At 43.9% G+C, this 25525-nt stretch overlaps 3 protein-coding genes across 8 annotated transcripts; 2 read left to right on the forward strand and 1 right to left on the reverse strand.

The window, feature by feature from the left end:
• The first annotated feature begins 143 nt into the window (after positions 1-143).
• slx9 (SLX9 ribosome biogenesis factor) lies at positions 144-3716 on the forward strand. Of its 2 annotated transcripts, XM_086110708.1 has the most exons (7): positions 144-415; positions 1086-1206; positions 1330-1401; positions 2974-3148; positions 3270-3335; positions 3415-3572; positions 3630-3716. In XM_086110708.1, exons 1-6 carry the CDS (start codon positions 239-241, stop codon positions 3536-3538), a joined length of 735 nt encoding a protein of 244 aa, XP_085966834.1. In that variant the 5' UTR covers positions 144-238; the 3' UTR covers positions 3539-3572; positions 3630-3716. The 2 variants fall into 2 exon arrangements, with proteins under 2 accessions (XP_085966834.1, XP_085966826.1); XM_086110700.1 differs by having other exon boundaries at positions 3415-3716.
• A 143-nt stretch (positions 3717-3859) lies between these two features.
• LOC147210446 (uncharacterized) lies at positions 3860-21172 on the reverse strand. Of its 4 annotated transcripts, none has more exons than XM_086110679.1 (7): positions 21039-21172; positions 10778-13727; positions 7943-8052; positions 7283-7408; positions 5941-6047; positions 4520-4701; positions 3860-4431 (listed from the first exon to the last, which is right to left on the reverse strand). In XM_086110679.1, the coding sequence occupies exons 2-7, from the start codon at positions 13679-13681 to the stop codon at positions 4270-4272; spliced, it is 3591 nt and encodes a 1196-aa protein (XP_085966805.1). In that variant the 5' UTR covers positions 13682-13727; positions 21039-21172; the 3' UTR covers positions 3860-4269. The 4 variants fall into 4 exon arrangements, 2 of the variants coding, with proteins under 2 accessions (XP_085966805.1, XP_085966795.1); XM_086110669.1 differs by lacking the exon at positions 21039-21172 and adding an exon at positions 13965-14210; XR_015100884.1 differs by lacking the exons at positions 3860-4431; positions 21039-21172 and adding an exon at positions 13965-14210 and having other exon boundaries at positions 4651-4701; positions 5941-7128.
• LOC147210447 (calcipressin-1-like) lies at positions 15386-25018 on the forward strand. Of its 2 annotated transcripts, XM_086110721.1 has the most exons (5): positions 15386-15571; positions 15830-15987; positions 22702-22875; positions 22980-23139; positions 23816-25018. In XM_086110721.1, exons 2-5 carry the CDS (start codon positions 15862-15864, stop codon positions 24013-24015), a joined length of 660 nt encoding a protein of 219 aa, XP_085966847.1. In that variant the 5' UTR covers positions 15386-15571; positions 15830-15861; the 3' UTR covers positions 24016-25018. The 2 variants fall into 2 exon arrangements, with proteins under 2 accessions (XP_085966847.1, XP_085966855.1); XM_086110729.1 differs by lacking the exons at positions 15386-15571; positions 15830-15987 and adding an exon at positions 21117-21258.
• Positions 25019-25525: the final 507 nt, after the last annotated feature.

The raw sequence follows: 25525 nt of genomic DNA on the forward strand, positions 1-25525 counted from the left end.
TTGAAAGTATTTTTATGTTTGTGTATTTTGAATTTTTTGGAACAGTCAGTTTTCATCAAACTCCAGAGCATTGGTGTATTTTTGCCTCCAGAACACGAGGTGGCGGTAAATACTTAATATGAGGCTGTGTTAGACAAAGAAGACGCTCACTAGTTCAAGAAACCAAACCCCGAGGTCGAGCGTGTGAAAACAAATATTTCCAGAACATCGCAAAACGAGCTTCATTTGCCGTAAAAAAATGGTTGGAAAAATTAAGAACGTGCGGCATAAATTGCACCAGCAAGCTGTGAAGCTGACGTGGCCGCCGGGCTGTGCTTCGTCCAAAGGATCGGACGAGCCTTCTGCTTTCCAAATGCATCAGCCAAGTCATTCTCAAATGGAAAGTGGCGCTCCTGAAGTTACAGGGAAGATTCAAGTAAGTAGCGAGTAAATAACATCTCCCGGGCTTTGCTTACTCATTCTTATTCCAAAACACGTTTTGTGTTGAATAACATGCTCCTTTTGGTCCGACTGCAGTGGGCTACCAACACATGGTAACAGTAACAGCCAAAGAATTATTCCCCAATTTTCATTGAATCAAAGCACAATAGTACTGCATTAGATTCAAGGGAACATAGTTTAAAATCCCAGTTGGGGATTCGGTGGAAGTTTGCGAGATGATCGGCAGGTACTCATGAGCAAGACAACGGACTCCCCCAATTGTAGATATTAAAACATAGCAATAAATCAACTAAAACGGTAAATCCTTTTTCTTTTAAATTCATATAAAAATAATTACATAATTTGTATATACATATATATGCGTGTGTGTGTGTGTGTGTATATATATATATATATAGATGCACACACACACGTGAAGTTAATATGTTAAAAAAAATTGGCCGTATTTCTTAAAAATGTGATTTTTGGGACAAATCTGCAATATCTTATTGATTTAAACTCATTTCATTCAATCCCCGTTTTAAATAGCTAATATTTTGATGAAAACCTATCTTAGATGAACATAGTCGATCGTTTTAGCCAATGAATAATTCATTGCCAAATTAATATAGCACTACCTCTAATTCTTGTGCTTAATTCTGCAGGCCCAAAACCGAATGTCTTCCCCTGCTGGGATATTTTCAGGTACAGAAATTGCTCCAGAGGCCCTGAGGCAAACATTAACATTCAAAGACCCTCCAGTAGCCCCCATACCTGCCAAGATAGGTAGGTTTTGCCAACATCTTTGACATTTTGTGCATTATCTTGCCGCATGTCATGTTAAGCAAGCAAGCAAGCCCTTTGTGTGTGTGTGTGTGTGTGTTTTCACATGTGTGTATGTTTTGAAAGGTAATTCTGAAGTAAAGAAAATCAAGTCAAAAAAAGAAAAGATGAAGGAAAGGAGGGAACGATGGTTAAACAGTAAGTTCATTTCCCATTCACAGCATCAGACGTTCCAAGAAAATGTTTGTGTCTATGTTCTTTAATTCAGAGAATCAAGTAGGGATCGATTGGTGGCCAGTGCCTTCGACCGTCTTTGTTACCGATTTGTTGCTTTACTGTTGTTTATGTTAGTTGTTCCATGTACAGCACTTTGCATGTACAACAGCGATGGCTGTTTGAAAGTGCTCTATAAATACAGTTGAGTTGAGTAATCATTATTACTTGTTTAATTTTTTTTTTACAGTGCATTGTGTTCTGCCTCCTGATTGGCTAAGGGACTGTAAACCAATGTCAACATTGACTGTCCCTCGTCTCAGTACACCTTGCAAAATTTTAGTTTGGAACAAAAACAGGTTTTGATCTTTGGTTTCATTCTATACTATTGTATTGTATATTAATTATAAATAAATCTAATGAAATTCGACTGTAACTGCCGTGATTCATGCTAATATCAAAATAATGTACCGGTACTTTGCCACATGATGGTTTAAAAATAAATAATTAATAAAACCCCGGCACATTTATTTAGGTTATTGTGCCTCCTGCTGTTATATCTGAGGGTTGCACTGAATGGCAGTAAGTGGTTCATGTTGATGAGGGGTTCCATCAGTTTGAAGAAAGAGACGAAAGCGTGAGGTCCTTACGATATGAGCTTTGATTTCTTCTAATTACTCCTAAATTCCCTTTTAGAAGGCGAAATGCTATGTGGCCATGACGAATGAGTGTTTTATGTTGTTGAGATGCACGTAGCTCTGTTGTACATTGCGTAATTGTATATTTTTGTCATAGTTTTTCACCCAAGAATTGCAGTTATCAACAAAGGACATATGGACGCTAAAGGCTGTTGAACACCGGTCGACTCGTCAAGTCTTTCTTAACGAGGAAGAAAACCTACACTGACTACTTCCCTGATTTTGCCGAGCAACATAACATGTTACCATCAACATAATAACTGAATCATAATTTGTTTGTGCATTTTCTCTCTATTTGAAGCAATGTCCTGTTTTTGAGTATTAACGGGACAGAAATGTAACAAATATTTTAAATGTGATTAATTAAAAATAAAAGACGACAGATGACTCAAAAATCGGTATTTATACCTCTAATATTGAAAATTTTACACGGAATCCACATGATTGGTATCGGCCAGTCACCCTTATGGATCATCGGTATCGGCACCTTAAAACCCTGATCGGAACATCCAGAAAATCAAATAAGCTGTCAGGTCCCAAAACTATTCATGAAACATTCCTCGTTTGTCACAATCATAGTTTGTTGAAGTGGGCGTCGTTTGTGCAACTTCATTGAAGTCTGTCTGTGATAAGTTGTATCGATATAAACTGACATGACCCCAGCCCTCAAAAAAAGCTGCATTAAATGATACCAGCAGACACAATCATGTCTATCATTCATAAAGAGAACGAAACCGTTGAGTGGTTATGTATATTTGTCAGTCGACCTTGAAAATGCTTTGGAAAAATAACCAAAGCATACTGCTTGTCGGAAACGGGCTTGACCTGCTTTCTGACTGCGTTTGGGTTTCCTCCACAGAGATAAGCGTCATCAAGCTGACAAAGGAGCGTCAAGCGGCGCAGGCCCGGCGGCAGGCCACTCCGGTCGTGGGAGACATGAGCGTGCTTGCGGAAGCCCTGCCCGAGCTGTCGGAGCTCATCGCTCCTGCTGGTACAGCCCGCACAGGCCTTCCAACTCGCCGGAAAAGCACCGTGTAAGTTGACCTCAAATTTTTGTGCGGTCCTGTATAGTTTTAGGAGACCAGGCGATACAACAAGAACTGTATCTGCTTGGTTTTTTTACACCTCTGCACCCCCCCCCCCCCTCCTCCCCAGGCCAGTCAAGAAGTGTGCAGTAACCGATTTCAGTCAGATGAGGCCCCTGCAGAAACGCAAACTCCTGTAAGATACTTTTTGTTTTATGTATTGTCATTTCATCCAATGAAATGTTCTTATTTTTTGGGCGATGTTCTTACAACAGGGAGTCAGAAATCAATCGGTTTGGCGAGGCAGTGAAAATCCTCAGCAGCAAAAGGAATCCCCTCAATGATATCTCTGAGCATCTGAGGAAGAGACTCAAGCATTTAGAAGAAGGATCCGGTTAACATGGGAAAGACGATGACTTCACCCATTCAAAGCGTAGGTCAGCGTTCATCCATCATAGAACTCTTGTTTACTTTTTTCTTTTTTTTTAAGATTTGGGCCTACAACACAGACTCAACCGACAACTGCTTTTCACAACAATGTTTTTAGCCGATGACAATAAAAATCTGCTTTCAATGAGTTTAATGGCTTTCATGTACAGGAACACAAATAGCGAAAATCCACAAGTCACTGACTCCCGACCCAGTTCTCACTTTCATCTGAGGCAACTGTGACAAGATTTGAGTTGCTAAACCCAAACAAAATTCAAGATCACAACATGAGCGTATTAAGGGGACTTTATTCAGGATTTGACACTTTCCATATTTTGTTGAGCGGTCACACTCGGATACAGTGAGTCCGATCATGAATCAAAGAAGTTTTGTGATAAATTGACAGTGCAAAATGCGCGACCGTATGTAATTCTAACACTTGTGAATGATAAAATCTAGTCCTAAAATAGTTGTGTAACAAAAACAATGCAAATAAGAGATAACAATTGGATGACGCAGGCATTTTAAATGTCTTTTTTTTGTGTGCTATTTGGTCTAACTTTCAAACATGAAAACTTGATTGTTGGCTTACACTGTGAAATACACAACCATGCTTGTTTTTTTTTGGTACCCCCCTCCCCCAATACCCTCTAGCCATACTTTACCCACCTCTGATCTCGATTACTGGATGACTGGACCTTTTATTTAACTTTTTTAACAATATCGGCATAGGCAAACTCGATTTCCCTCTCGGCTGGGCAGGTGTTGTTGAATTCCTCTCTCTGATAGGCACAGTTCAAGTAGCGCCAAATGCCCGACATCTCTGCGGGGATCTCAAATCCATGATATTTCTTGGCTACCACCTGGAAAGATGAAAGAAAACCTTCGAGTAGAAAATCATTGCAGATGATCCATGTGCCATCCGGTAAATTGCGGCGAGAAGCAGCGGACCTTCAGGATGTGTAATTTAGGAAGCAGGTTGCAGTCGGCCAGGGTGAGCTCTGGTCCGTCCAGGAAACTCCTGGTGGACTCTGGGACGTCTCCCGGGGCATTGCAGTCAATCTCAGCAGCGAGGGGAGTCCGCAGGAAGTCGTCAAGATGCCGAAGAGACTTCAGCAGTGCTTTCTCTAAGGCTGAAGACACGGGCGGAGAATGAAAAGATTCACTCATGTCCCTTTTTCACCCCCCCCCCCCCCCCTCCCCAAAATAACCTCTGTCCTCATTCGGTGCCAGTGCTGTGCTTAGTTGCTGCTTAACAAGTTCTTACAAATAACCTGTTTGGTTTTCCACCGGCAAAGAGCCAAGTAGGAGCTACGTCGTAAAGCGGCCAAACGTCACCACTTACGTCGACGTTTACCCAAGAGCACATGCGCCATGATAATAGTGCGCTGTTGGCATCTGCTAGGCAACTTAGCATAGCATCGATTATGTCAGGCAGGGACATGCCATCAGCAAACACTTATATCTTTCTTAACTCATTCACTCCCAAAGACGTATTTAAACGTCTTTTCAGACTTGGTCCAGAATTGGCTGGTACTGAATGAGTTAATCACTGGAGATGATTATGAGGCTGGCTGCGAGTCGGAGATCGCACGCTAGCTGGGCACATCCACGTTCGGTCGTCCATCTGCGATCGTCATGATAACCCCGCTCCCTGCCCCCTGACATAGTTGGTGCCAGAGTCTGGCCCAGCAAATCATTGGGGTCATCTTAAGCACCAGTTTCAAGAGGTCGAGCCAATTTCGCTGGTGGAAAAAGAAAGAACTGATGCTAACCTAGGCACTGGCCTGGAAAGTAGCACTAGCACAAACGCGGTGGAAAAGGGCCAACAGTAACTTTGGTGGGCCACATCTGGCCCCTGGGTCTTGAGTTTGACACCTGCACCCGAAAGATTCAGCCCATGTTGCTTCTTTACATCGTCAGAGGAATCATCAGAGAAGTAAACCAGAGAATGTCGTTACTGACCATCAACGTCATCACAGAAATAAGTATAAGATGGGGAGCGGTTAATTGAAGACACAAATTTTCTGCAGCTGTGAAAGTGAGCATGAATGCTTGTGTATTTGAGTCCTGTGATTGGCTGGTGACCAGTCCAGGGAGTATATACCCTGTCTCTAGCCCAAAGTCAGCCGGGTTAGACTCCAGCACAAACGCGACTCGAGTGAGGATAAGTGGTTTGGCTGGGACACGGTGAAGTACCGATTTGTTGGACCCCAGTTGGTCACAAATCCAAACAAGCCCGCGTTTAGCAGGCATGTAAACCACGGTGGATTTGGGATTTAGCTTCATTAAAAAAAAAAGTACAACAGGTACAATACATTTTGTATTCTGTAGCTTCACAAGACAAATGGTAGAACCTCTTTGTATCCTACCGTCATTGGTTTCTTTCCTTGGGTTCTTGATATAAGCAGAGAACTTGGCAAAGACATCAATGCCGGCTGTGTTGGCCTCTGGATGTTTCGGTGACAGTCTTGGGTAGCTGGTGATACCAAAACAACTTGTCACAGAATAAAGCCTGACAACTTTAAGGTTTGAGGTCACCCAGACATATTCAGGTTTTCCATGAAAACATAGCATGTAGTGTACAAAAACCATGACAGGTTAACTGAAGTTATCGATCCATTCATGGGCCAAGCCAAACGCCAGTTATCCATCAATCGGTCGTCTTCCTCTTATCCGTGGTCAGATCACAGGGGCAGCAGCCTAAGCATGGAAGCCCGGATTTCCCTCTCGCCGGCCACTCAGAGGCCCACTAGACCTTAGCAAGGGAGGCTGAGCAGTTCATCCCCCTGTAGTCGAAACACACCCTCCGGTCCTGCTTCTTTAAAATGGGCGCTGCTACCTGCCAATCTAGAGGCCCAGTCCCCGATGTCCACGAGACACTACAGAACACAACCAAAAGGGTCAACATTCAGAGCCTTGAGGAACCTCGGGCGGATCTGATCCACCGCCGGGACCCTGAACCGAGGTGCTTTTTAAACACCTCAGCGTCCCCAGACTCTGCTTCCTCGTAGGACGATATCAGTGGAATTTAGGTCTTTGAAGGTTGGTCAGCACTGATTCACAACATCCCAAGTCAAGGTCAGCAGCGCTCGATTCTTATAATTATAATCCACCGTGCTGGTGGCGCACTGCTTCTCGTTCCTGAGCATAAGACCAGAATATCTTTGAAGCTATCAGGAAGGCGTTCTTCACGGTCTCACCAAACTGTTCCCACGCGCGTCTTTTTGCGACAGCTACGGACAAAGCCACATTCCGCTTCCCTTCTGCTGTCTCTGGAGTCCCACAGACCAAAAAGACCCAATAGGACTCGTTCTTCAGCTTGACGGCATCCCCCAAATACCAATTTTGCTGTTCGGCTCCTTGTTAGCAAAGTTGTGCTAAAATATACTCTGAAACTGTGAAAAGTTGTGCGTTCAAAAGTTTAGAGAAGGTCAAATTTAGTTTACCTGTGAAGGTTTTAGTGCATTTTATGTTCATTGTGAGATTTCACCCAAAAGCTCAGTATCTCTAAGTTTTAGTGAGTGGTGTATACATTACCATTTCAAAGGTCTGGAATCCTGTGAGATTTTCAGACAAAACATTTTGTGTTACATTTCAAACAGCAAAGCGGCGTTTCTAAACGAGCATTTCTACTTCCACGTTTAAGTACACAGCGCGAGTACTTTTGCCACTTATGTTTATTTACAGAGTAGTGCGCTTGTGTTTGTGTACCGCGGCGGGGCCAGTTTCTCCTCTAGGAACTCCTCGATTTTGTTGACATCAATCTTGACCTCTCCGTTGAAGGTCATAAATGGAGGGTTGGTGCCTGGAGCGAGCTCTTGTAAGTCAGCAGGCTTTCTGAAAAGACAACGTAAGCAAAAAAGACAATGTGCCAGACCAGGTCAGAAGTTAGCACACAAAGGAAAAAAAAAAAGGTTGGAAAACATTATAAATAAATACTCAGAACTATGATTAAATGCAGGGGCTCTTTGATTTACTGTTATGCCTCTTATGGCGGGAATGTGATCAAATAAAATGTGTATGTACGTTGGAACATGACATTGTCTATCACGAACAAATGCTAACACGTTCGCAAAGTCATAATGACATCCATCCATTTTTCGATCTGCTTTATCCTCACTAGGGTCGCGCGGGGTGCCGGAGCCTATCCCGGCTGTCTACGGGCAGTAGGTGGGGGACACCCTGAACCGGTTGCCAGCCAATCACAGAGCACATAGAAACGAATAACCATCCGTACTCACACTCACACCTAGGGACAATTTGGAGTGTTCAATCAGCCTGCCATGCATGTTTTTGGAACACAGGAAGTAAAAAAATAAATAAATAAATATATATACTGTATATGCGCGCAATACTAAGAGTAACAATTACCTCTTGAGGTCAACGGTGGTGACATTGAAGATGACGCCTTTGAGCCAGAGGATCATAAAAAGTCGCTGAGAGAATGGGCAGTTACCGATGCTCTCCCCATCGCTGCCCGCCTAAACACACACACACACACACACAAACGAAGAAATCTGTTCACCGACCGTATAGATGAGCAACAAAAATAATTTATTGTAAATGATGCCTCACAAAGATGGTAAAGGTAGCCGAGGTACAAAGATTATTAAAAATGTTATTCAGGGGTAGGGAGTAAAGAGTAAAGAAGCACAAAAAATTAGTTGTTGACTGCACATACTCCTTGAGTGTTTCTTTTCCTCGTGACTTTTTACACCACTACATTTGAAAACGGATGTACTTTCCACCATTTTTGCTTAGCTTGTCGAAATAGACTTGTTACTTTTTTCACCATCTGCAGACGACAACACACTATTAAAAAAATGGAGAAGTACATTTAAGGGAAGACAGGAACAAAAATGGGACAGCAGCAACATGGAGAAACAGACTAGGAGGCCTAAATGACAACGGTTCCCAGAAGCAAAATATTCCCCCCTCCGTGGTGATATTAGAATTGTTTCAAGGGGGAGTTTGTAGTTTAAAAAAAATAAAAATACAGCACAGATGAAATTTCTTTCCTCGAAACCACAGTGCAAACATGCAGTGCACTGAAAACACACACAGCTAGACACATCACACAGGTCACATTTAGGACCAAGTCTAGCACAACGTTCAGTTTACTTTCTTTTCGCATTTTCGTCTACGGGCGCAATTAGAAAAGAGTGTTTGCGCCGCTGTGGGACTGAACACAGCCGACTTGAATCCTGGCCCGTTCAAGTGTCTTCCCTTATTCCATTTAAAGTGCAGGTGAGGTGCGCGGTCTCGATGGCGGAAGCATAACGGACTCGCTGGAGTCAAAGTCATGTCTCTGTGTGAATACTTTTGACTTTTTGTCGCGAGAGAGGAACCGACGCAGTTGGAATTGAAGCACTTCTAAAATCCGACTCTATCACAATGAAATGGCACAGGAAGCGTGCTGCTTCCAGGACTGCCGTGCCCACAACTCTCTGAACACCAAACGGCAAGCTAATCAGCTTAGAGAGTGAGAATGCGGAGATTAGCCTCCTAACGCCAGCAGTAGAACATTCCCGCTCTGCAAATAATTGCTCTCAATTTGGTTCGCATGGATATGTGCGAGACCGACGGAGCACAAGGATTTCGATTTGATTACTTTTTAAGAACCAGGTTCAAACATCACCTTGGGTGTGCGAACCATCAGCGGAGGAGTTTGAATTGATTCCGTCAGCCAACAGCTTCCTTGACAAAGACAGTTTTTGTCTCAACGTGAGACAAGCGGCTCTCACACACAGTATTAGCACATTTTTTCAAGGTATTAAACCTTCCGATTGGAAATGCTGTGGAAGTAATAAAGGACAAATAATGTGTTGACTTCCCCTTTGAACAGCTGATCGGGCAAAAACGTCTCTCCGTTGTTTGACGTCCCACTTGGAAGACTGTTTCACTGCTTTGGCAGATGCCACCGTTTTAAAACCCCAAGAACAGCTGTCCGATCGAGCCGTCGAGGCTCACCGTCAGAGCAATATCGAATCAACATTGTAAAGTGTGAGAGAAGCACTTTTTAACTTTGACTACTTGAAAACGGACAAAAGTTTCTGTTTCATTCATGGAAGTTTGTACATACCATATCACTTTCCGGTTTAAGGAATTCAGCCGCACCATCAACAGCTTTAAATGTAAGTTAAGCTCTTTATGATTCCCAAATATACGCCACACTCATGTTGTCATTTACTGGTTTTTGTTATTTTTCTTTTTAATGGAGTCGCTGATGATGCCGTGGTCCACTCGCCTGACCTGTGAGCGGACAGCGTGGGATCGGTTCTCAGTCAGTGACCGTGAGGATATGCGTGCGAATGGTTGTTCGTCCCTATATGTGCCCTGCGACTGACTGCCGACCAATTCAGGGTGTCGTCTGCCTTTTGCCCAAAGTTGGATGGGATAGGATCCAGCACCCCCTGCGACCCTGTTCAGGACAAGCGGTGTTGAGAATGGATGGCTGGTTTTGATGGGCAATTGCCACCATGTTAAATGTTTTTATTATGTTTCAGGGAGCACAAACAGAAACTTGACTTTGGAGTCAGCCAATCCTCCATGAAGCGTCTCCAGGTGGTCCAGAATACTGCCGCTCGCCTCTTGACTGGTGCTCGTAAGAGGGAGCACATCACTCCTACTCTGGCATCCCTTCACTGGCTGCCTACACATTTTAGTTTAGTTTTTTTGTTGAAGATCCTATTATTTGTTTTCAAATCGTTAACTGTCCTCGCCCCACCTTGCCTCTCTGAGCTCCTCCGCCCCTACACACCTGGCCGGTGCCTCAGGTCTGCGGACCAGGCGTTATTAGAGGTACAGAGGACCAAGTGGAGGCTCAGAGGGGATCGAGCCTTTTGCGTTGCCTCTTCCGATCTCCCGCTTGAACGTTCGGCAAGCCCCCAGCTGCCCATCTTTATCACTCATTTTGATTCTTTGGCTTTTGACTCAGCATGGTATTTGCTTTTTAGTTTTCCTGTTTTTGTGCTTTCTACTATCTTTCTTATGAATTTCTTGTTTTATTGTCTGTTGTATGAATTATTTTTGCTCCATTGCACAGCACTTTGTATACAGCGGTGGCTTGTGTTAAGAGCGCTCTGGAAATACAGCTGGGTTGAGTTGTGGTCAAAGCATCGCTTTTACACTTTGAACGTGGAACTTTGCTGAGTGCATTCTAAGGCCATCCCGATAAGAAATCCATGAATAAATAAGATGTTTTACCTTGACGTAAAGTGAGATCTCATCGTCCTGGTCATGTGGTGTTGCCGTTGTGTTGTCCCGCGCGGGTGGCAAAAGACTGTCCTCCGCTTTTGGTGAAATCATCTCCTGTCGCTTCTCTGGCTGCCAGTCCCGAATAGGAACGAACGGCTGTCCGTCCTCCAACAGCACCACCCTCTTTTTCTTCACCCGGTCGTCTTTCTTTTTAGAAAGAACTTCGTCTTTGATGACTGACTTGAGCTCCTTCATCCAAGCGTCCCTCGCGACGAAATTGAAGTTGTCGGTTAAAGATTCTTTGAGGTCTGCTCTTACGGCGTTCTCTCGCTGGGGGGGTTTTTCGGCGGATGCGTCCGGTTCTCCTTGCTTGATTTTAATCCACGCGTTATCCTTTTTCCGAGTGGACAACACTTCCTTCGTTATCGACTGCGTCTCCGAAGAAAGTATCCCGTTCTCCGTGGCTTGTTTCAATTCTTTGACGCTTCCATTTCGATCCAGTTCGAACTTTTCCGTAACAGGTTTCTTGTCTTCACGTGCTTCCGACCCGCTGTCCGTGGCCTCTTTTGTTTCAACCTTCCCCAGCTCTTCAAGTTCTCTGTTATGACTCGCGTCTGTGTCTTCACTCTCATGATCTAAATGGTGATCGAGCCCATCGTGACTTTCGCTGCGTTGTTCGCCGAGAATCCGATCTCCTGCATGTTCGCATACATCAACTATGGATTCCTCTGACATGAGCTCCTCTGCTGGCAGTTTTGCTTCTCCCTCTGATCCAACATCCTGCTGTGTAGCATCTTGGTGGGCGATGAAATGTATATCCTCAACTCGGTTGTCAAGCGCAACGTTGTTATCCAGCTCTTCTTTCTCCTCGGGGGTTTGGTCATCTCCGTCCACTTCCGTGAAGGAAATATTTTCTTTTTGCTCCTTTATTTCAGATGTCCCAAATCCGTAAACACTAACGTCCTCCTCTGGTTGATCTGGTAGGTCTTCGGTTTCCAGACTTGGTTTCATTTCTTTGTCTGAAGCAGACATTGTGACCGTCACCAACTCCTGCGTCTCCATATTCACGACCTCCCGCTGTAAGATCGTATTGGCCGAGTCCTGTTCTGTTGAGCTGTTTGTTTTGTCGCTTGGGCTAGTTTCACCATGTTTCACAATGTCGATCAATGGGCCGGTCGGAATGACGGCAGGTTCAGCAGAAGACCACTGAGGTATGACAGCACTTGTATCTGAAGCCTGGCAAGGATCATCGTTACCCTTGACCGCCATTGCTAACTCAATGCCGACATCTTTCACGCGGTCCTCTAAATGGATGGATGTGCCGGCGGCTTCCATCTGCCAACCTTCATCGGACCTCTGCGGATTATTAACCGAGGCTCGAACCCTACGGGGAGCCTCGACATGCTTGTCGTCTTCACCGGTGGTCGACGCGCCTTGCCGGTCCTCTTGGGATACCGTAGCCGAGACACGGGCGCTGTGAGCGGCCTCATCTATCGTCACTGCGACTTCGAGGGACTCTTGTGAATTCGTAGCTGCGGCTTGATCGCTCTGAGTGGTCTCGTTCGTTGACTCTGCATTTTCATGGGAATCCTGCGCCGTGGTAAGCGCGGCTTGGATACCGTGAGCGGCTTCCTCCGGGCTCGGTGTTATCTGGTGTTCTTCTTCCTGCGTCACGTCGACGCCCGTTTCCCCTATCTCATGAGCGTTTTGGTCTGCACTTGCGGCATTTTCATCTTCGTCATCGTCCGGTGTTGTGCGGTGACTCGCCAGACCGTCGCTCACCATGTCGATGTCACGTGATCTTTGCTGCTCTCCTTGTGATTGGCTCTCAATCCCAATCGGTTCCTCTCGCTCTCCGTGCTCTTCATTTTTGCGACTGCCATTTCTGTCTTTGTCCATTGTTGAAAGATAAACCGGAACTTCTGCTTCTATGTTTGTTTGGTCAGACCTTTCCTCATGCCAGGTGATCTCTTTGTTCCCGATGGGTTCCTCCCATATTCCGTTTTCCTTATTTTCTTCCTTGTGTCGCCCATTCTCGGCTTCAACCATTCTTGGAATGTGACCCAGGTTTTGGATTCTGATCAACTGGTCTTCATGCTGGATTTTCGTCTCTTTCTCAATCTCTTCCTCAGTCGCGTTATCCTCTTGTCTTTCGTCTTCACTCACACGATGTTTGCTTTTCTCAACTAAAGCAGTTGAAAAGTCATTCTGGTTGTCAGGAGTCTCAGTGTCACTTGAGCCTTCTTGTTCGTGGATAATCCCCCCGGTTGCCGATTCCTCCCAATCGACATGCTCCGTTTCACTTTGCAAAATCGGAATGCTGTCACCGGTCTCGGCATAACTCTCGATTGCTGTCTGGGTTTCTTCTACATCTTCCACTGGTAGCTCTGTACTTTCAACACCGTTCGAATGCTGGGCATTTTTGTCTGTTTTATTACCTTCCTCGTCGTTGTTGTCATCTTCAAGTTGCATCGCTGCTGCTGAGATGTGGCACAAATTCCAAGCCCCTGTTGGCGTAGCCTCCTCTTTGAAGCTGCTCACTTTTTTCGTCTGTCCAGCCGTTAAATCGGGCCGTTCATTTTCTCCTGCCACTCCACACTCCTCCCGTCTCTCCCGCCTTTCCTCTTCTTCCCCTGTCGTTTCGTTTGGTACCAGGGCCGTTGAGAGAATTCCCATTTCTTCCTGTTCACCTGGATCTACGCTTTCTTTGTCAGATCGTCCATCTGTTGCCTCGGCCATTAACAAAATTTCCTCCCCGACCTCTTCAGCAAGTTCGACCTCTTCGTTTTCTTCTTGTCCGTCCCCATCGTTTTCTCCTCTTTGGTTGGTTGCATCTGAAGAAAAAGTGACGGGGCTGTGGACCAAAGTGGAGTTTGGTAGGTCCGGATTTGCCCAGACGTCTGACTGAGCCATCGGAAAAGTACAAAGGGCTGAATGGCCAACTTCTTGGAATGTAGTTCTGTCAAAGGTGTTCAGAATTCCAGTGGGAAAAAATCGGATTGTAAAAATACAAGAAACAATTTTCAGTTTACAAGTTCATCTAAATACGGACCATCGGAGTGATCCTAAAATGAATACAATTTTCCAGATTTAAAATGACAAAATGCAAAACTAAGATGTAGCTCAAATTAAATGAAAAATGTATCAAACTAAAATTATAGTTCCAAAAGCTAAGTAAAAGTTTGATTTAAGGTACCTTCCAAGTCAGGTGTGATAAGGTTCTGGTCAATCCAGAGTTTCAAGGTGCAATACGAAATACCTTTTGGACGACAAGTCAGTGTTTAAAAACTCCAAATAATGAGACCTCTGCTAATATTCAGGCATTGAAATTCAGGAGCAGTGGTCAAGTCTTTCCTTGTTGAAAACTAAAAAGTGGACTGCACCTTAAGCAGAGTTAGACATGGACAAACACAAACAGACCTTCCTCTGTCTCTCTCTCTCTCTCTCTCTCTCTCACACACAAATGTACCCGCACGCTCTTTCTCTCTCTGGAGGATTAAACCAAGCCTGATCCCCACATGACTCAGAGCTTAAACTACAGCATAATTTGATTTTGGGCACCACACCAAACAGGACCGCTGAAAAGACACCAAACTTGTTGGTCATTCTGCAAAATTAAACGTGACAATATGTCACTGTTGAGGGATTCACTCATGTAATAATGTGGTTTTAGTTCCCACTATGTGGGGGTGTGAATGGTTGTCTTGTTGAAGTCTGAATGTTGAGGGATGAACAACTTCTGACGACTTCTGCGAGTCCCTTTTTTTTTTTTGAAAAATAGTCACCACAGGTGTTACGGTCACAAAAGCCATACTCTAACATGAAAGAGAAGGAAATTACTCTCGGTCTCCAAGGGTGTGATTAAAAAAAAAAAAAAAAAACAGTCCGAGGTAATAAGGTACCCGGTTTAGTCTAACAAAATTTAACCTAAAGGCGAGAGGCAGAACTGAGTGAATTTCACCAGAGTTTGACAAATGGTCATTAGGTGTGCTGTAAAAAGTCACCAACTGTTTCAAAGAATGCATATGAAATGATCTTGAAGTCTCATCTGAATTTTACAGACAGCTCTTTCGATTGCATTTTCACACATTACATCCATTTTCAATGTCGCTTGTCATCCATCACACGGGGCTCAGGTGAGGTGGTGCCTATTTCATCTAACTTTGGGTATAAGAGGCATGTACACCTACTCACCAACCCATTTTTTTTGTAAGTCAGTTCGCGGACACACCCCGCATGCATACACACACACGCACACACACACTTATCTATCTATACTTATATAAGTACATATATAAGTACAATATATATACAATGTAATATATATATATATATATATACACAGTATATATATGGTAATTGTACTTAGTTACTTCCCACCACTTATTCTATATTCATGCACAGAACGTAATTTTTCCCTGTAAATTGAAAGTGGGAACTTATGTATTGTATAACGTATTCATGACGATATGGTGAAACGCCAGACACGCGTTGGAGATATCGACGCGATAAATCTCTATCTCTCTATCTCTATCTTGATCTCAATCTCTATCTCTCGATCGCTCTCTTTCTCTGTGATATCATATCCGTGGGTGGAGACTGGAAATCAGCTGCTCTGTAGAATGACGTCACTTCCTCTATCCTACAGAGTCATTCAACAAACAAACTACAGGATCGTATAGCCTGAATAATTGGCACATTCTGCTCACTGGTGTACTGCTTACGTTTGGAGTGTGTGAAAGAAGATAAATACACGGAATGGGACGGACTTTACTCGTTTAGCGTCGTCTTCTGCGTTTCCTGGTCGGTTTATCCTGCGAGTTGTGTCTTGTAGCGGTTTTTAATACCGTAAAACGCTGGTTCAGTATAGCTTTATATTCGTTCGGACCACTTTGCTTGGAAGTACCGAAAGGCGTGAAACCATTTAAGATAATTGTGATTGTGGGAAAAAAAAAACAATTGTCATAATATCGCAAAATGAGGTGCTTGCACCGAAAGTATAATGGCTAGTGGGTGTGTTCGACGCTAAGCTGCTTTCTTTCTGTTTGTCTGTGTCTCCAGAAAGCACTTTCGACAAAATAAAACCACTGGCAATGCAGCAATCGGAGAATGTTTGCGAAGAGGATGCAACAGCGGTGGATGTTCAGGTTAATGCTTTACCAAACGCCCTTGTTGCGTACAAAGTGTCGGAGGATTTATGTAACGACGGACGTTTGAAGGTAAGAAGAAAAATGTTAAACTGGCTGATGCCTGAATGAGGCCGTTTTTATTTATTGCTGTCATCTATGCATTTGTTCGAGTGCATTCGCTTTAAAACAAGTTCCAAGCGTAAACAAACTAGCAGTGACTTTTGTTGCCCAGTAGGTGGCATTCATAGTGAGATTTGTTATTGAGCGTTGCGTTTTGCCCATAAAAGATAGATTGTATAGAATTGTATAGACACCTTTACATAGATACGGATTGGCGCGTTTTGGGGATACTGTACAAGAGCCGCCATATTGAATGTGTCAGATCCCTTGTCAGACAATGGACTGGATTTCACACTGTCAAACAGCAAACTACAAACTGCACAATATTGATGCCTCCCATTAGCCCATTCCTTAGGCACACACGCACACACACACACACATTTATTTCTCTGGCGTCTGCTCAAACCTCTTAAATCACAATTTTGTAACTTAGTTTTTTTTTTTTTACTCCACAAATCTAAACCATTGGTCAATCCACCCTAGTTGGTGTTATTACAAATTATGGACCAATCTAAAGTGTTGAAAATGGCTTGCTCTCTTGGATGATGTAGTGTTAATTGTTGAACAAACATGCTGTTTTGGGGGTTTCCTGAAAGGGGATGATTTTCGAGGTACAAGGTTTCATCACCGACGCCAGCAATTTGAGGAAACCGGCACCAAAAAAATAATGTTTTGGATTGACAGCATCTCACAAAAGCAAGGATATCCCTCATATTGTTGTCAATATTTTATTATACCTTTACTTGGGACAGCACTGAAGAAATGACACATTTGCTACAATGTCAAGTAGTCAGTTTAGAGTTACTGTCCATTCAAAACTCAACATAAAACCATTAAATGTCCAAAAAGCTGACACCAAAAGTAAGTTCAAACAAAATAATAAAATTGAGCCAAGTTCGCCATTTTAACTCTCCAGTGTCACATGACTTGTTTGTGTTACAAGATATGGTTGGTGTAAATGGGGAGCAGGTGTGTTAAAATTTTGTTTCATGCCTTTCACACCCTCTCACATTAGTCACGAGAAGTTCATTATGAGGCTAAAATGCCTGGCACATCTCGAAGAAGCCATTAACGGTTCTGACACCAATGACACCCCCAGCGGGCCGGAGCCACCAAACAGCCCAGACCGGGTACGAGTACTGGTAAAAAACATGAGGGTGATTTTATGCTTTTATTGCACTTTGCTTTACCAGAAAATAACAGTATCAAACATGACGTTTATAATGTCTGTATCGATTAGTCAAGTGGCATAGTGCAAATTATTAACTACAATAATACATATTTTTATTCAGTAATACTACTCATATGCTCAGCTGAATGTTTAAAAATATCATAAATTAATGTTAAATAGAATGAGTATTTTCGACATACAACTCTAAATCATCACTCAAAAGCACACTCTAAATTTTCTCGACCCTTTTTGTGACAGTTTTTCTTTGGTGGTGTGCCGTGAGATTTCAAACTTAAAATACTGTATGTGCTTTGGATGAATAAAGGTTGGGAATCACTGGTTTAGAGATGGGCGGGGCGGGGGGGGGGGTATAAACAAAACAATTAATGGCAGTATCACACGAGAGTGATTGATAATACCCACCAAAGTTTTTTGAAAGTGATTCAATGACTGGCTCAGGTTGATGTTTTCCAAAGCAAAAGCAGATGTTTTAATGAAACGCAGAAGAATGATTCGTCTCCTTTCACAAAAGATGACCCAATTCAGAGAAAGATGACTGTTCAGAGGCTGACATCAGAGGAGTTTAGACAATTCAAACGACGGATCAAAAGGATTACCCAATTACTAAAATATCTGTTGACGAATGTGATAATCATTAGCTGTCGATTAATCACCTCGACTGGTAACCGACGGAATTGGCACGATGACTATGTTTGGCATCGTCCTCATGTTTTTTTTTCTTTTCGTGTTCTTCCTCTTCATTTTTCTAAATTGGGAACCCGATTAAAACAAATGTCAGCTGTTGGAATGGAAAGTTTTAAAGTGGCATTTCTGTTGCAAGGTTATTCCATGACCACGTGTCGGACCGGCATAGGGGGAAATAGCAACATTATGTCACAAGGGCAAAGTGAAGCACACCAACAAGCTGCCGCGCTGGATATATATGTTGAATAAGGGAGATCGCGTCCCACTGAAAGGAAGAAGACGGGGCTGGCATCACGAAAGATGTGCAGTAGTTCGATCGGCCAGAAAGTGTGAGAGTCTCAGGGTGTTGCGAGCAGGCAAACGAAGCAGGCACAGAAGGATCTGCTCGCGAGATGCGCCGGTCGATTGTCTGACGCACTTTGAAGTGGAAAACCCCTCGTTTGGTTTTGAAATCGATCTTTTGTGATACCAGTTCTGCACCTTTCCTGACACACCTCATGGGTTCGTGTCATCGCTTTGTTGTGGTGTGCGTGGGGACAAACGTTGCGCTCACATCCAACTTTAGATTAGTTCGGCGCGCCACAGGAAAGAAACATCCATGGGCATCAAGCTTTTTGTTGTTGCTGTTGTTTGTATATTTGCGTTTTTGAAGCAAAAGGAAAAACTCTATTTTCAAATAGCCTAATCACGTCGCCAACAAGAATGACAAATTTGGTAAATTGCCCAATGAGTTCTGATCTGAAATAGAACGCGCGGCATTGCCGACTTATTTGCGTGGAACTCAAATTAAGGACGACTGTGAACATTATACTTCAAATGGCTGAAGATGCATTTCAAAGGACAAGCTTCTCTCCTCTATTTGCGAACCCGCTTCAAGATTGATTTCTTTTTCCCTGTCGTCCGGTCACACATAGTGTGGCTTCCATAACCCGCTTGAAAACTAAATTGGATTTGAATGACTTTTTGTTCGTTATTGTCTTAAAAAGGGTCTTGGAAAAAGTCAGTGTGCGTTTTCTCACACCCAGTGTCCATCGCGCCTGCGCTGTCGGCATTAAGTCAAGACAGCGAGTGGAAACGGCAACTGTTCTATCAAGCAGACTCAAGGGAAGGATCTCGCTTTTTCCAAATTGTCAATATTTTCCCGTTCACAGATTTAAAATGCTGATGCTTGCGATGTCATTGTCGGACTGGAAAGTCCGAGTCAGTGGAAACCGGCAGGATGCTTACTGAGCTCGCAATCGATTGTGACATCTTGGATAACAGGACATGCTTACCCATTGTCTGTTCATACCATTGCGCACGTCAAATGGAAAAAAATGGTTTGCTATGAATGAATGAATGCATTTTACAAACGTGTGTATGCCGATGTGTTGCGCAAGCAAGGATCAGAATGGTGGTCACGTTGATGACACGCAAACCGTACAACTGAAGTGTACGTCGTCCTCTCGGGAGACGGCATCATTTTCGAACAAGACGTGCACTTTGTCAAATCGACGAATACATTCAAGTAAATGGACATTCCTTTTCGCAAAGGGGGGAAAAAAAGGTTGTTTGTTCCCTTCTCTCTGTGATCCTGGTGCTTATTTACACCGTCCGTGTCTGAAAGGATTCGTGGGGTCAGCTGACTTGTCAGGTTACAACATTTTCCGCTTGTGCGTGTTGTTTTGGTTGTGGTATAGAATGGGGGTTTGCTCAGCAGTTTGACGAGCAACAAGAAAGCGAATTGTGCCAGGAAGGGAACATTCATTGCAAGCAAGAGCTATCCAGAGAAGGCAGATTTATTTATATTTTTTTGGTAACAAGTTCAAACTGCACCGCATAACCAACGTTTTGGCTTTTCATTCTTTCTGTGCAGACGTTGTGCCGCAAGACTCGATTTGCCAAAGGTCGTCTTTGCTTTTCTCATTCGTGACGGTTCGGGCGACGGCCGAAAATCGCTTCCGTCAGCGCTTATTCTGTCACCGCTTCAACGATTTCGTTAGTTGTCAGTACGCCAGAGAAACGGGAGACCCTCAGTGACGGACTAGCCACCACTCCTAATGTTACCTAGTCAATGTTTAAATTGTGAAAAATTGCATACTCGTTTTTTTTTAAGCCACGGTGATAAATGCAGCAGCAAAAATGCAGGGTGAACCTGAATGGAAATTAAGCTAAACGAACAAATGCATGCGCTAAGCATAACTCATTAGCTCTCAACTCAACTCAATTGTATTTATAGAGCACTTTCAAACTGCATCCAAAGTGCTGTACATGGAGCAACTAAGATATACAACAGTAAAGCAACAAATCGGGAACAAAGACGGTAGAAAGCTGTATAACATCACCCGATATTCTCTTCGCGCTCTCGGCTATTAATACCTCATAAAAGCGAGTTATCACGCCGCATACTTTCCATGAGCAATACCTCGCCCCTCCAGTTTGCATTCTTCCTACCCGTCATGTCTCTGTTACACTTTCCACTCCATTTTTTCTGCTGCTGTTCAGCTGCCATCTGTTTTTTCATTTTTTTTTCTCAGCTGTTCGCTCTCTTTCTCACCCTTTGTTTTCTCCCCCCGCACCCCCAACTCATTCAGTTTTATGTCTTGCACATGCTTTCCCGGGGTCTGTGCATGTAAAATCTGACTTGCCAAGGGGGTTGAGATGATGAGATTTGAACGGAGCGATTGATGTGTCAGATGTCAGGTGACGTCATGACTTTCCTCCGAATCGACACACGCTGTCCTTTCCGTCTGATTAGGCGTCATTGAATGATGTTTGTCAAGAGAAAATAGACAAACTCCTCCCACTTTCCCTGCCTGTCGGAACTCAGCGAATCGCCGAGTTAGTGGGCAGGAGCTGTGGGCAGTGCGTCAATGTGTTGCAGAAAGGGGTCTGGTTAAAAATGGGGGGCAGAGAGAGACGGAGAGCGAGAGAGAGGAGCTTGAGGACGAAACTGAGTGAGCCATTTCTCCACACCCTAAATGCCTGGAAAATTCCATCAATTTACAGATTGCCACAAAGCCGATGGATCATTAAGAACGCAGATTGATCTTGGACACTGTGGTGTCGCGTAAGGACGGAGGAAGCTTGCAGAAAGAGCCTCGGACAAAATCCAAAAGCTCCCCCCGTTTTGCTGCTTTTGGCCACAAGATTACTTCTCGCTCACCTGTCACCCCGAAGAAGGCGACGCTTCCCCGACCTTCCCGTTTCTCTCCTTCCAACTGCCTTTCGATAGCCTCTCGGCAACCCCAAATCCAAGAATTAAGTGGGGGAGATTTCGACGCGCCTCGTTGCCTGCCATGCACATCAAGACCACCAAGTGCAACCACTTTTGTCTGGTCGCCTCCGTGACAAATCGGGAAGTGTTCAATCATCCCGATGCTCAGGTAAGCAAAGTGTCTCTGCCCCTCCACTTTTCCTGATCCGAATGTGATGCGGCATAGCAGCGGCAGACAGAAATGGGGACTTTCTCTTCCTCTTTTTGATACCGCTTTTGGTGTGACGTTGATACCTCCCCCGTCCAAAACCCTTCTTGATGATGGCAGATGATGAATCCATGGTTTTAGTTGACTGACGCTTATTTATCCTCATCCTCTTATTTTGTTGCATAAACGGTGATTTTAACGCATCCATCCATCCAGCTGTACAGTTTGTATTCCGCCGGGTAAATATAGACAATCATTAACTCTCACGTTCACTCCTTTTGCATGTTTTTTTGAATGTGAGAGGAACCTGTAGTACGTGAAGAAAACCCTACAAGAAAGGGGGGAGACCTGGCAAACAGAATCATTAAAAATAATAATAATAAAAAGTCAAGGAAAAGGCATCTCTTGCATTTGCATTCTGGAAAGCGTTCATGGCGGCCAGAAGCTTGGTGGGTTATTTGCATCAGTGACTGTAAAGGAGGGGCAGCCCATCGAGTGGGCGCGGACAGATGTTGGGCCGCACAGCGAGACTGAACAAAAAAAGGTTCTTGATCATCAGAGTATGAAAAGAGGTTTTCCTGAGTGCTTTTTTTCCCCCCAAACAGGCCAAATAATGGAACACAAGATGAGCCTACACAGCAGGGATGTCAAACTCATTTTCGTCGCGAGCCACTTGCGTATTCCCTCGGAGGGCCATTATGACAGTGAAACCACAAAAATGTTGAATTGTCTCATTGCATTCTTACTTGTGCACCACAAACTAATGGGTTACTAGTTTTGAAATGAGTCAACTATAATAGTTTGTTCAATTATTGTTCAAGTGAGTGTAAACGGTAACAAAAGTATTGCGAAATCTAAATGTTATTTACTACGTATGGCCATTTGGCATTTTGGTACAAATTTTAGCAAGGATCACGCAAGTTCACACACATGATTTTTCTTCTGCGGGCCACATAAAATGAGGCGGCGGACCAGATCTGGCCCCCGGGGCCTTGACTTTGACACCGGCGGCTTACGGCTTTCAAGAAAAACAAAGCTGTATCTAAGAGATATTGCCAGTCTTACTTAAGGTACAAGTTTGCTGCAAGTCGGCCCGTATTCATCAAACCTGCTTCAGCCGGCCTTTCGAAATGTGAATTTTCATGAAACCAGTTTGTGGTGCAGAAAAGGTTGGCGACCGCTGCTGTAAAATCATCCCAACCATCAGAACTGTGATCTGAACATCAGATAAATGACACCACACTTGGCATAAGTGTGATTGTCTTGGGTGTCCTCTGGGACTTTTTACTCATACTCGAGGCTGGCGGTACCGTCACATGTCTTTTGAGTTATCGTGATCCAATCAATTTGTGAGTTGGTGGTTTGACCTTTCTCTCGGATTATCTCTCTTCCTTCTGAGTGCAGGCCAGCTTTGAGGCGCTATTCCACGCTTTTGACCCAGAAGCTCAGTTCCAGTACTTCAAGTCCTTCCGTCGGGTCAGGATTAATTTTAGCGACGCGCTGGCTGCGGCAGAGGCGAGACTGCGGCTGCACAAAACAGATTTTCACGGCAAAGAGATGCGCCTCTACTTTGCCCAGGTGACGCCTGCGAGTCACACTATTTGATTGAGTTTTGTTTGGGGGGGGGTTTTCCCCCCCGTAAAATTTTGCCAGGACTTACGGTCATTGTCTTTTCCCCGCAGTCTGTCCACATCGGAAGTCCTCGCCTTGAGCCTCCAAAGCCCGAGAAGCAGTTCCTGATCTCACCGCCCGCCTCACCTCCGGTGGGCTGGGAGCAGTCTCAGGATGCCATGCCCGTCGTCAACTATGACCTGCTGTGTGCCATTTCCAAACTAGGACCAGGTACATTTGAATCTTTTCCGTCTTCATCTAATTAAACCGATTTAGCTCATGTGCACCACTGTACTACTATCAACAGATTTAGGTTTGAAAATGACTAGAGCGTTTGTTTCGTCTTGTGAAATTCTATTTATGAATGTAATTGACTTCACCTAGCGAAAAAATTGTGGGAGAGAAGATTACGTTTGACAACTGCTGGTTAATTAGATCGTAAGATTACATTGCAGCAAAGCAACATCTGAATTTTATACAAAATGGAGCACGGGCCTCCGAACTCATCTTTTGTGTCGTTTACTGCCAGTGAGGATGAGGGTCTGAGAATAGAATCAATTTGGCTGGAGAATATTCTCCAAATGACCAGAGGGCAATGGCAACGTTTTTAACCTGGACATTATTTTGGCTTCCAACCCCCCTACCCTCTCCTGCAGTTTACTGTACAATTCTGACCAAATCTTGCCGTTGTCACTCTAAAATCCCTTTTCCATTGTACTCATCAGTTCATTGAATAGCCCCAGTGGTCGTTAATTCAGTGCCAGCCAATTCTAGACCAAGTGTGAAAAGACGTTTAAAAACGTCTTTGGGAGTGAATGAGTTAAGGATTGCACTCCTTCATCGATGAATTCCTACATACGACCGTTTTGTAGTTCTCTTACTAACTAACTACAAAACTTACCTCCAGGCGACAAATATGAGCTCCACACAGCCACGCCCACCACCCCCAGTGTCGTCGTCCACGTTTGCCAAGAAGAGCTCGGTGACAGCTCGGCTCGGGATGACGGCGAGCTGGACGACGCGGCGCGGACCGCGCGGCCCAAGATCGTCCAGACGCGCCGGCCCGATTACACGCACGGCGTTGAGCAGTTGGCAGCACTGGAGTGACAGCTGGTAAAACATCCCCTGTGATGTCACCGATACGGCGCAGAAGATGTGCTCTCTGAGGTTTGCTCTCTGAATTTGGGAAGGTACCTTGGAGATGCGACATTGTCCCGTTGGCGAGGAGACCAACTTAGAATCAGATGCTGTAATTGTGTCTTTTGGGAAAAGATCGGGACTTCTTTTTGAGACGTTCAGCTGTACGATAACAACTGCTCTCCGCAATTCGAGGGTTTGGGATGATGGAGAACTCGGTTTTGAAGTGTGTAAGCATTATGTTCATGTTCATGCTTCATGTCATGATTGGATACTTGGTTTATGGATTTGTTAGATGTGCTATTACTAACGTGTGCATGAGATGAGCTTTTAATTGACAAAAGATGACCACGCAACATAAATGCAGCATCATGCTTATAAGGAAACATCAAGTGTTGGGTGTGCGGAAAAAAAAGGCTTTTCAATAAAATGCAAAAGCTACATATGACCATATTACGCTCCACTAAATTTCAGATTTCAGTGGTGGTAATTTTAAAATGGTGGGTGTTTGACATCACATCTTTAATATTGTAACTGTTTTGTGTGGCGTATGTATAGTCAACGTGTACATCTTTACAGTCTAATACTGCTCTGAAATGAGAATGTAATATTCGCAGTGTTGTCACCATTGTCGTTTCTATGTGAAAAGAGCAATGGGAAGTCCTGTTTGTTTTGTTTTTTTCTCCTTGTAAACTAGCAAGAAATTGTTAGACTTGTTCTGTGATTCATTCATTTAAAGAACTCTCCGTGTATGACAGACCCAGCAAGGCCTTTTTCATCTGTGGTACGTGGCAACATGGTGGTTTGGCCTTATCCAGCCATGCCCCCCAAAAAAGATATTATAAAACTGGGCCATCTTTTTTGTCAGAGTTTGGCTTCATACCATATATGATGTGCTAAGAATTGTATTCTGATCTAGAAATCACTGTTGCTGAGCCTAAAAGCCAATAAAAGAAATGACTTGAGTATTATACAGCAGTGTTTGCTAGCCTTTTTTTGTGCCAAGGAACAATTTGCTCCCAAATTGACTTGTGAAACCTGAGCCTGTACACTGTACACGAAGCTGATATCGTCCATCCAGGTAGCCACAATACAATACAATACATGCTGATTTATATAGCGCTTTCACAACAGCGGCAGCTGTAACAAAGCGCTTAACAAAACAGTTAACATAAAGTAAAATAATAAACAACACATAAAACACGGACAGTCGTGCAGTCGTAACCACCTTTCCGTCACACGCTTTGTTGTTTGAAGCAGTTTGAGATGAAAGAGGAGAGAATCAAAGTGTCCTTTAACCAGTGGATCAGAGACGTCATACTCAAAATGTGCACACGTCAGCTACAAGCTAAGTTTCACCACAACTTATTGTATAAATGCAACTTGTGGACACACACACGTTTATTGCCCCATTTGGATGTATAATGTGTCTCTGGCATAAATAAATTAATATACATATGGCGGTTTTTTCTATCTATTT

Source organism: Hippocampus guttulatus, chromosome 1 (assembly GCF_054856545.1).
Source record: "Hippocampus guttulatus isolate MCC_2025c chromosome 1, RoL_Hgut_1.0, whole genome shotgun sequence".
NCBI lineage: Eukaryota > Metazoa > Chordata > Actinopteri > Syngnathiformes > Syngnathidae > Hippocampus > Hippocampus guttulatus.

What these genes read in the sequence shown, in the direction of transcription:
- LOC147210447 (XM_086110721.1), top strand. Translation starts at nt 15,862, where the DNA reads ATGCAGCAATCGGAGAATGTTTGCGAAGAGGATGCAACAGCGGTGGAT. An exon ending in GTAACGACGGACGTTTGAAG is followed by an intron (nt 15,988 to 22,701) that starts GTAAGAAGAAAA and finishes TTCTGAGTGCAG; the next exon opens with GCCAGCTTTGAGGCGCTATT. An exon ending in CATTTCCAAACTAGGACCAG is followed by an intron (nt 23,140 to 23,815) that starts GTACATTTGAAT and finishes ACTTACCTCCAG; the next exon opens with GCGACAAATATGAGCTCCAC.
- LOC147210446 (XM_086110679.1), bottom strand. Translation starts at nt 13,681, where the DNA reads ATGGCTCAGTCAGACGTCTGGGCAAATCCGGACCTACCAAACTCCACT. An exon ending in AGATCTCACTTTACGTCAAG is followed by an intron (nt 8,053 to 10,777) that starts GTAAAACATCTT and finishes GTGTGTGTTTAG; the next exon opens with GCGGGCAGCGATGGGGAGAG. An exon ending in AAGGAAAGAAACCAATGACG is followed by an intron (nt 4,702 to 5,940) that starts GTAGGATACAAA and finishes CCGTGTCTTCAG; the next exon opens with CCTTAGAGAAAGCACTGCTG.
- slx9 (XM_086110700.1), top strand. Translation starts at nt 239, where the DNA reads ATGGTTGGAAAAATTAAGAACGTGCGGCATAAATTGCACCAGCAAGCT. An exon ending in AAGTTACAGGGAAGATTCAA is followed by an intron (nt 416 to 1,085) that starts GTAAGTAGCGAG and finishes TTAATTCTGCAG; the next exon opens with GCCCAAAACCGAATGTCTTC. An exon ending in ACTCGCCGGAAAAGCACCGT is followed by an intron (nt 3,149 to 3,269) that starts GTAAGTTGACCT and finishes CCTCCTCCCCAG; the next exon opens with GCCAGTCAAGAAGTGTGCAG.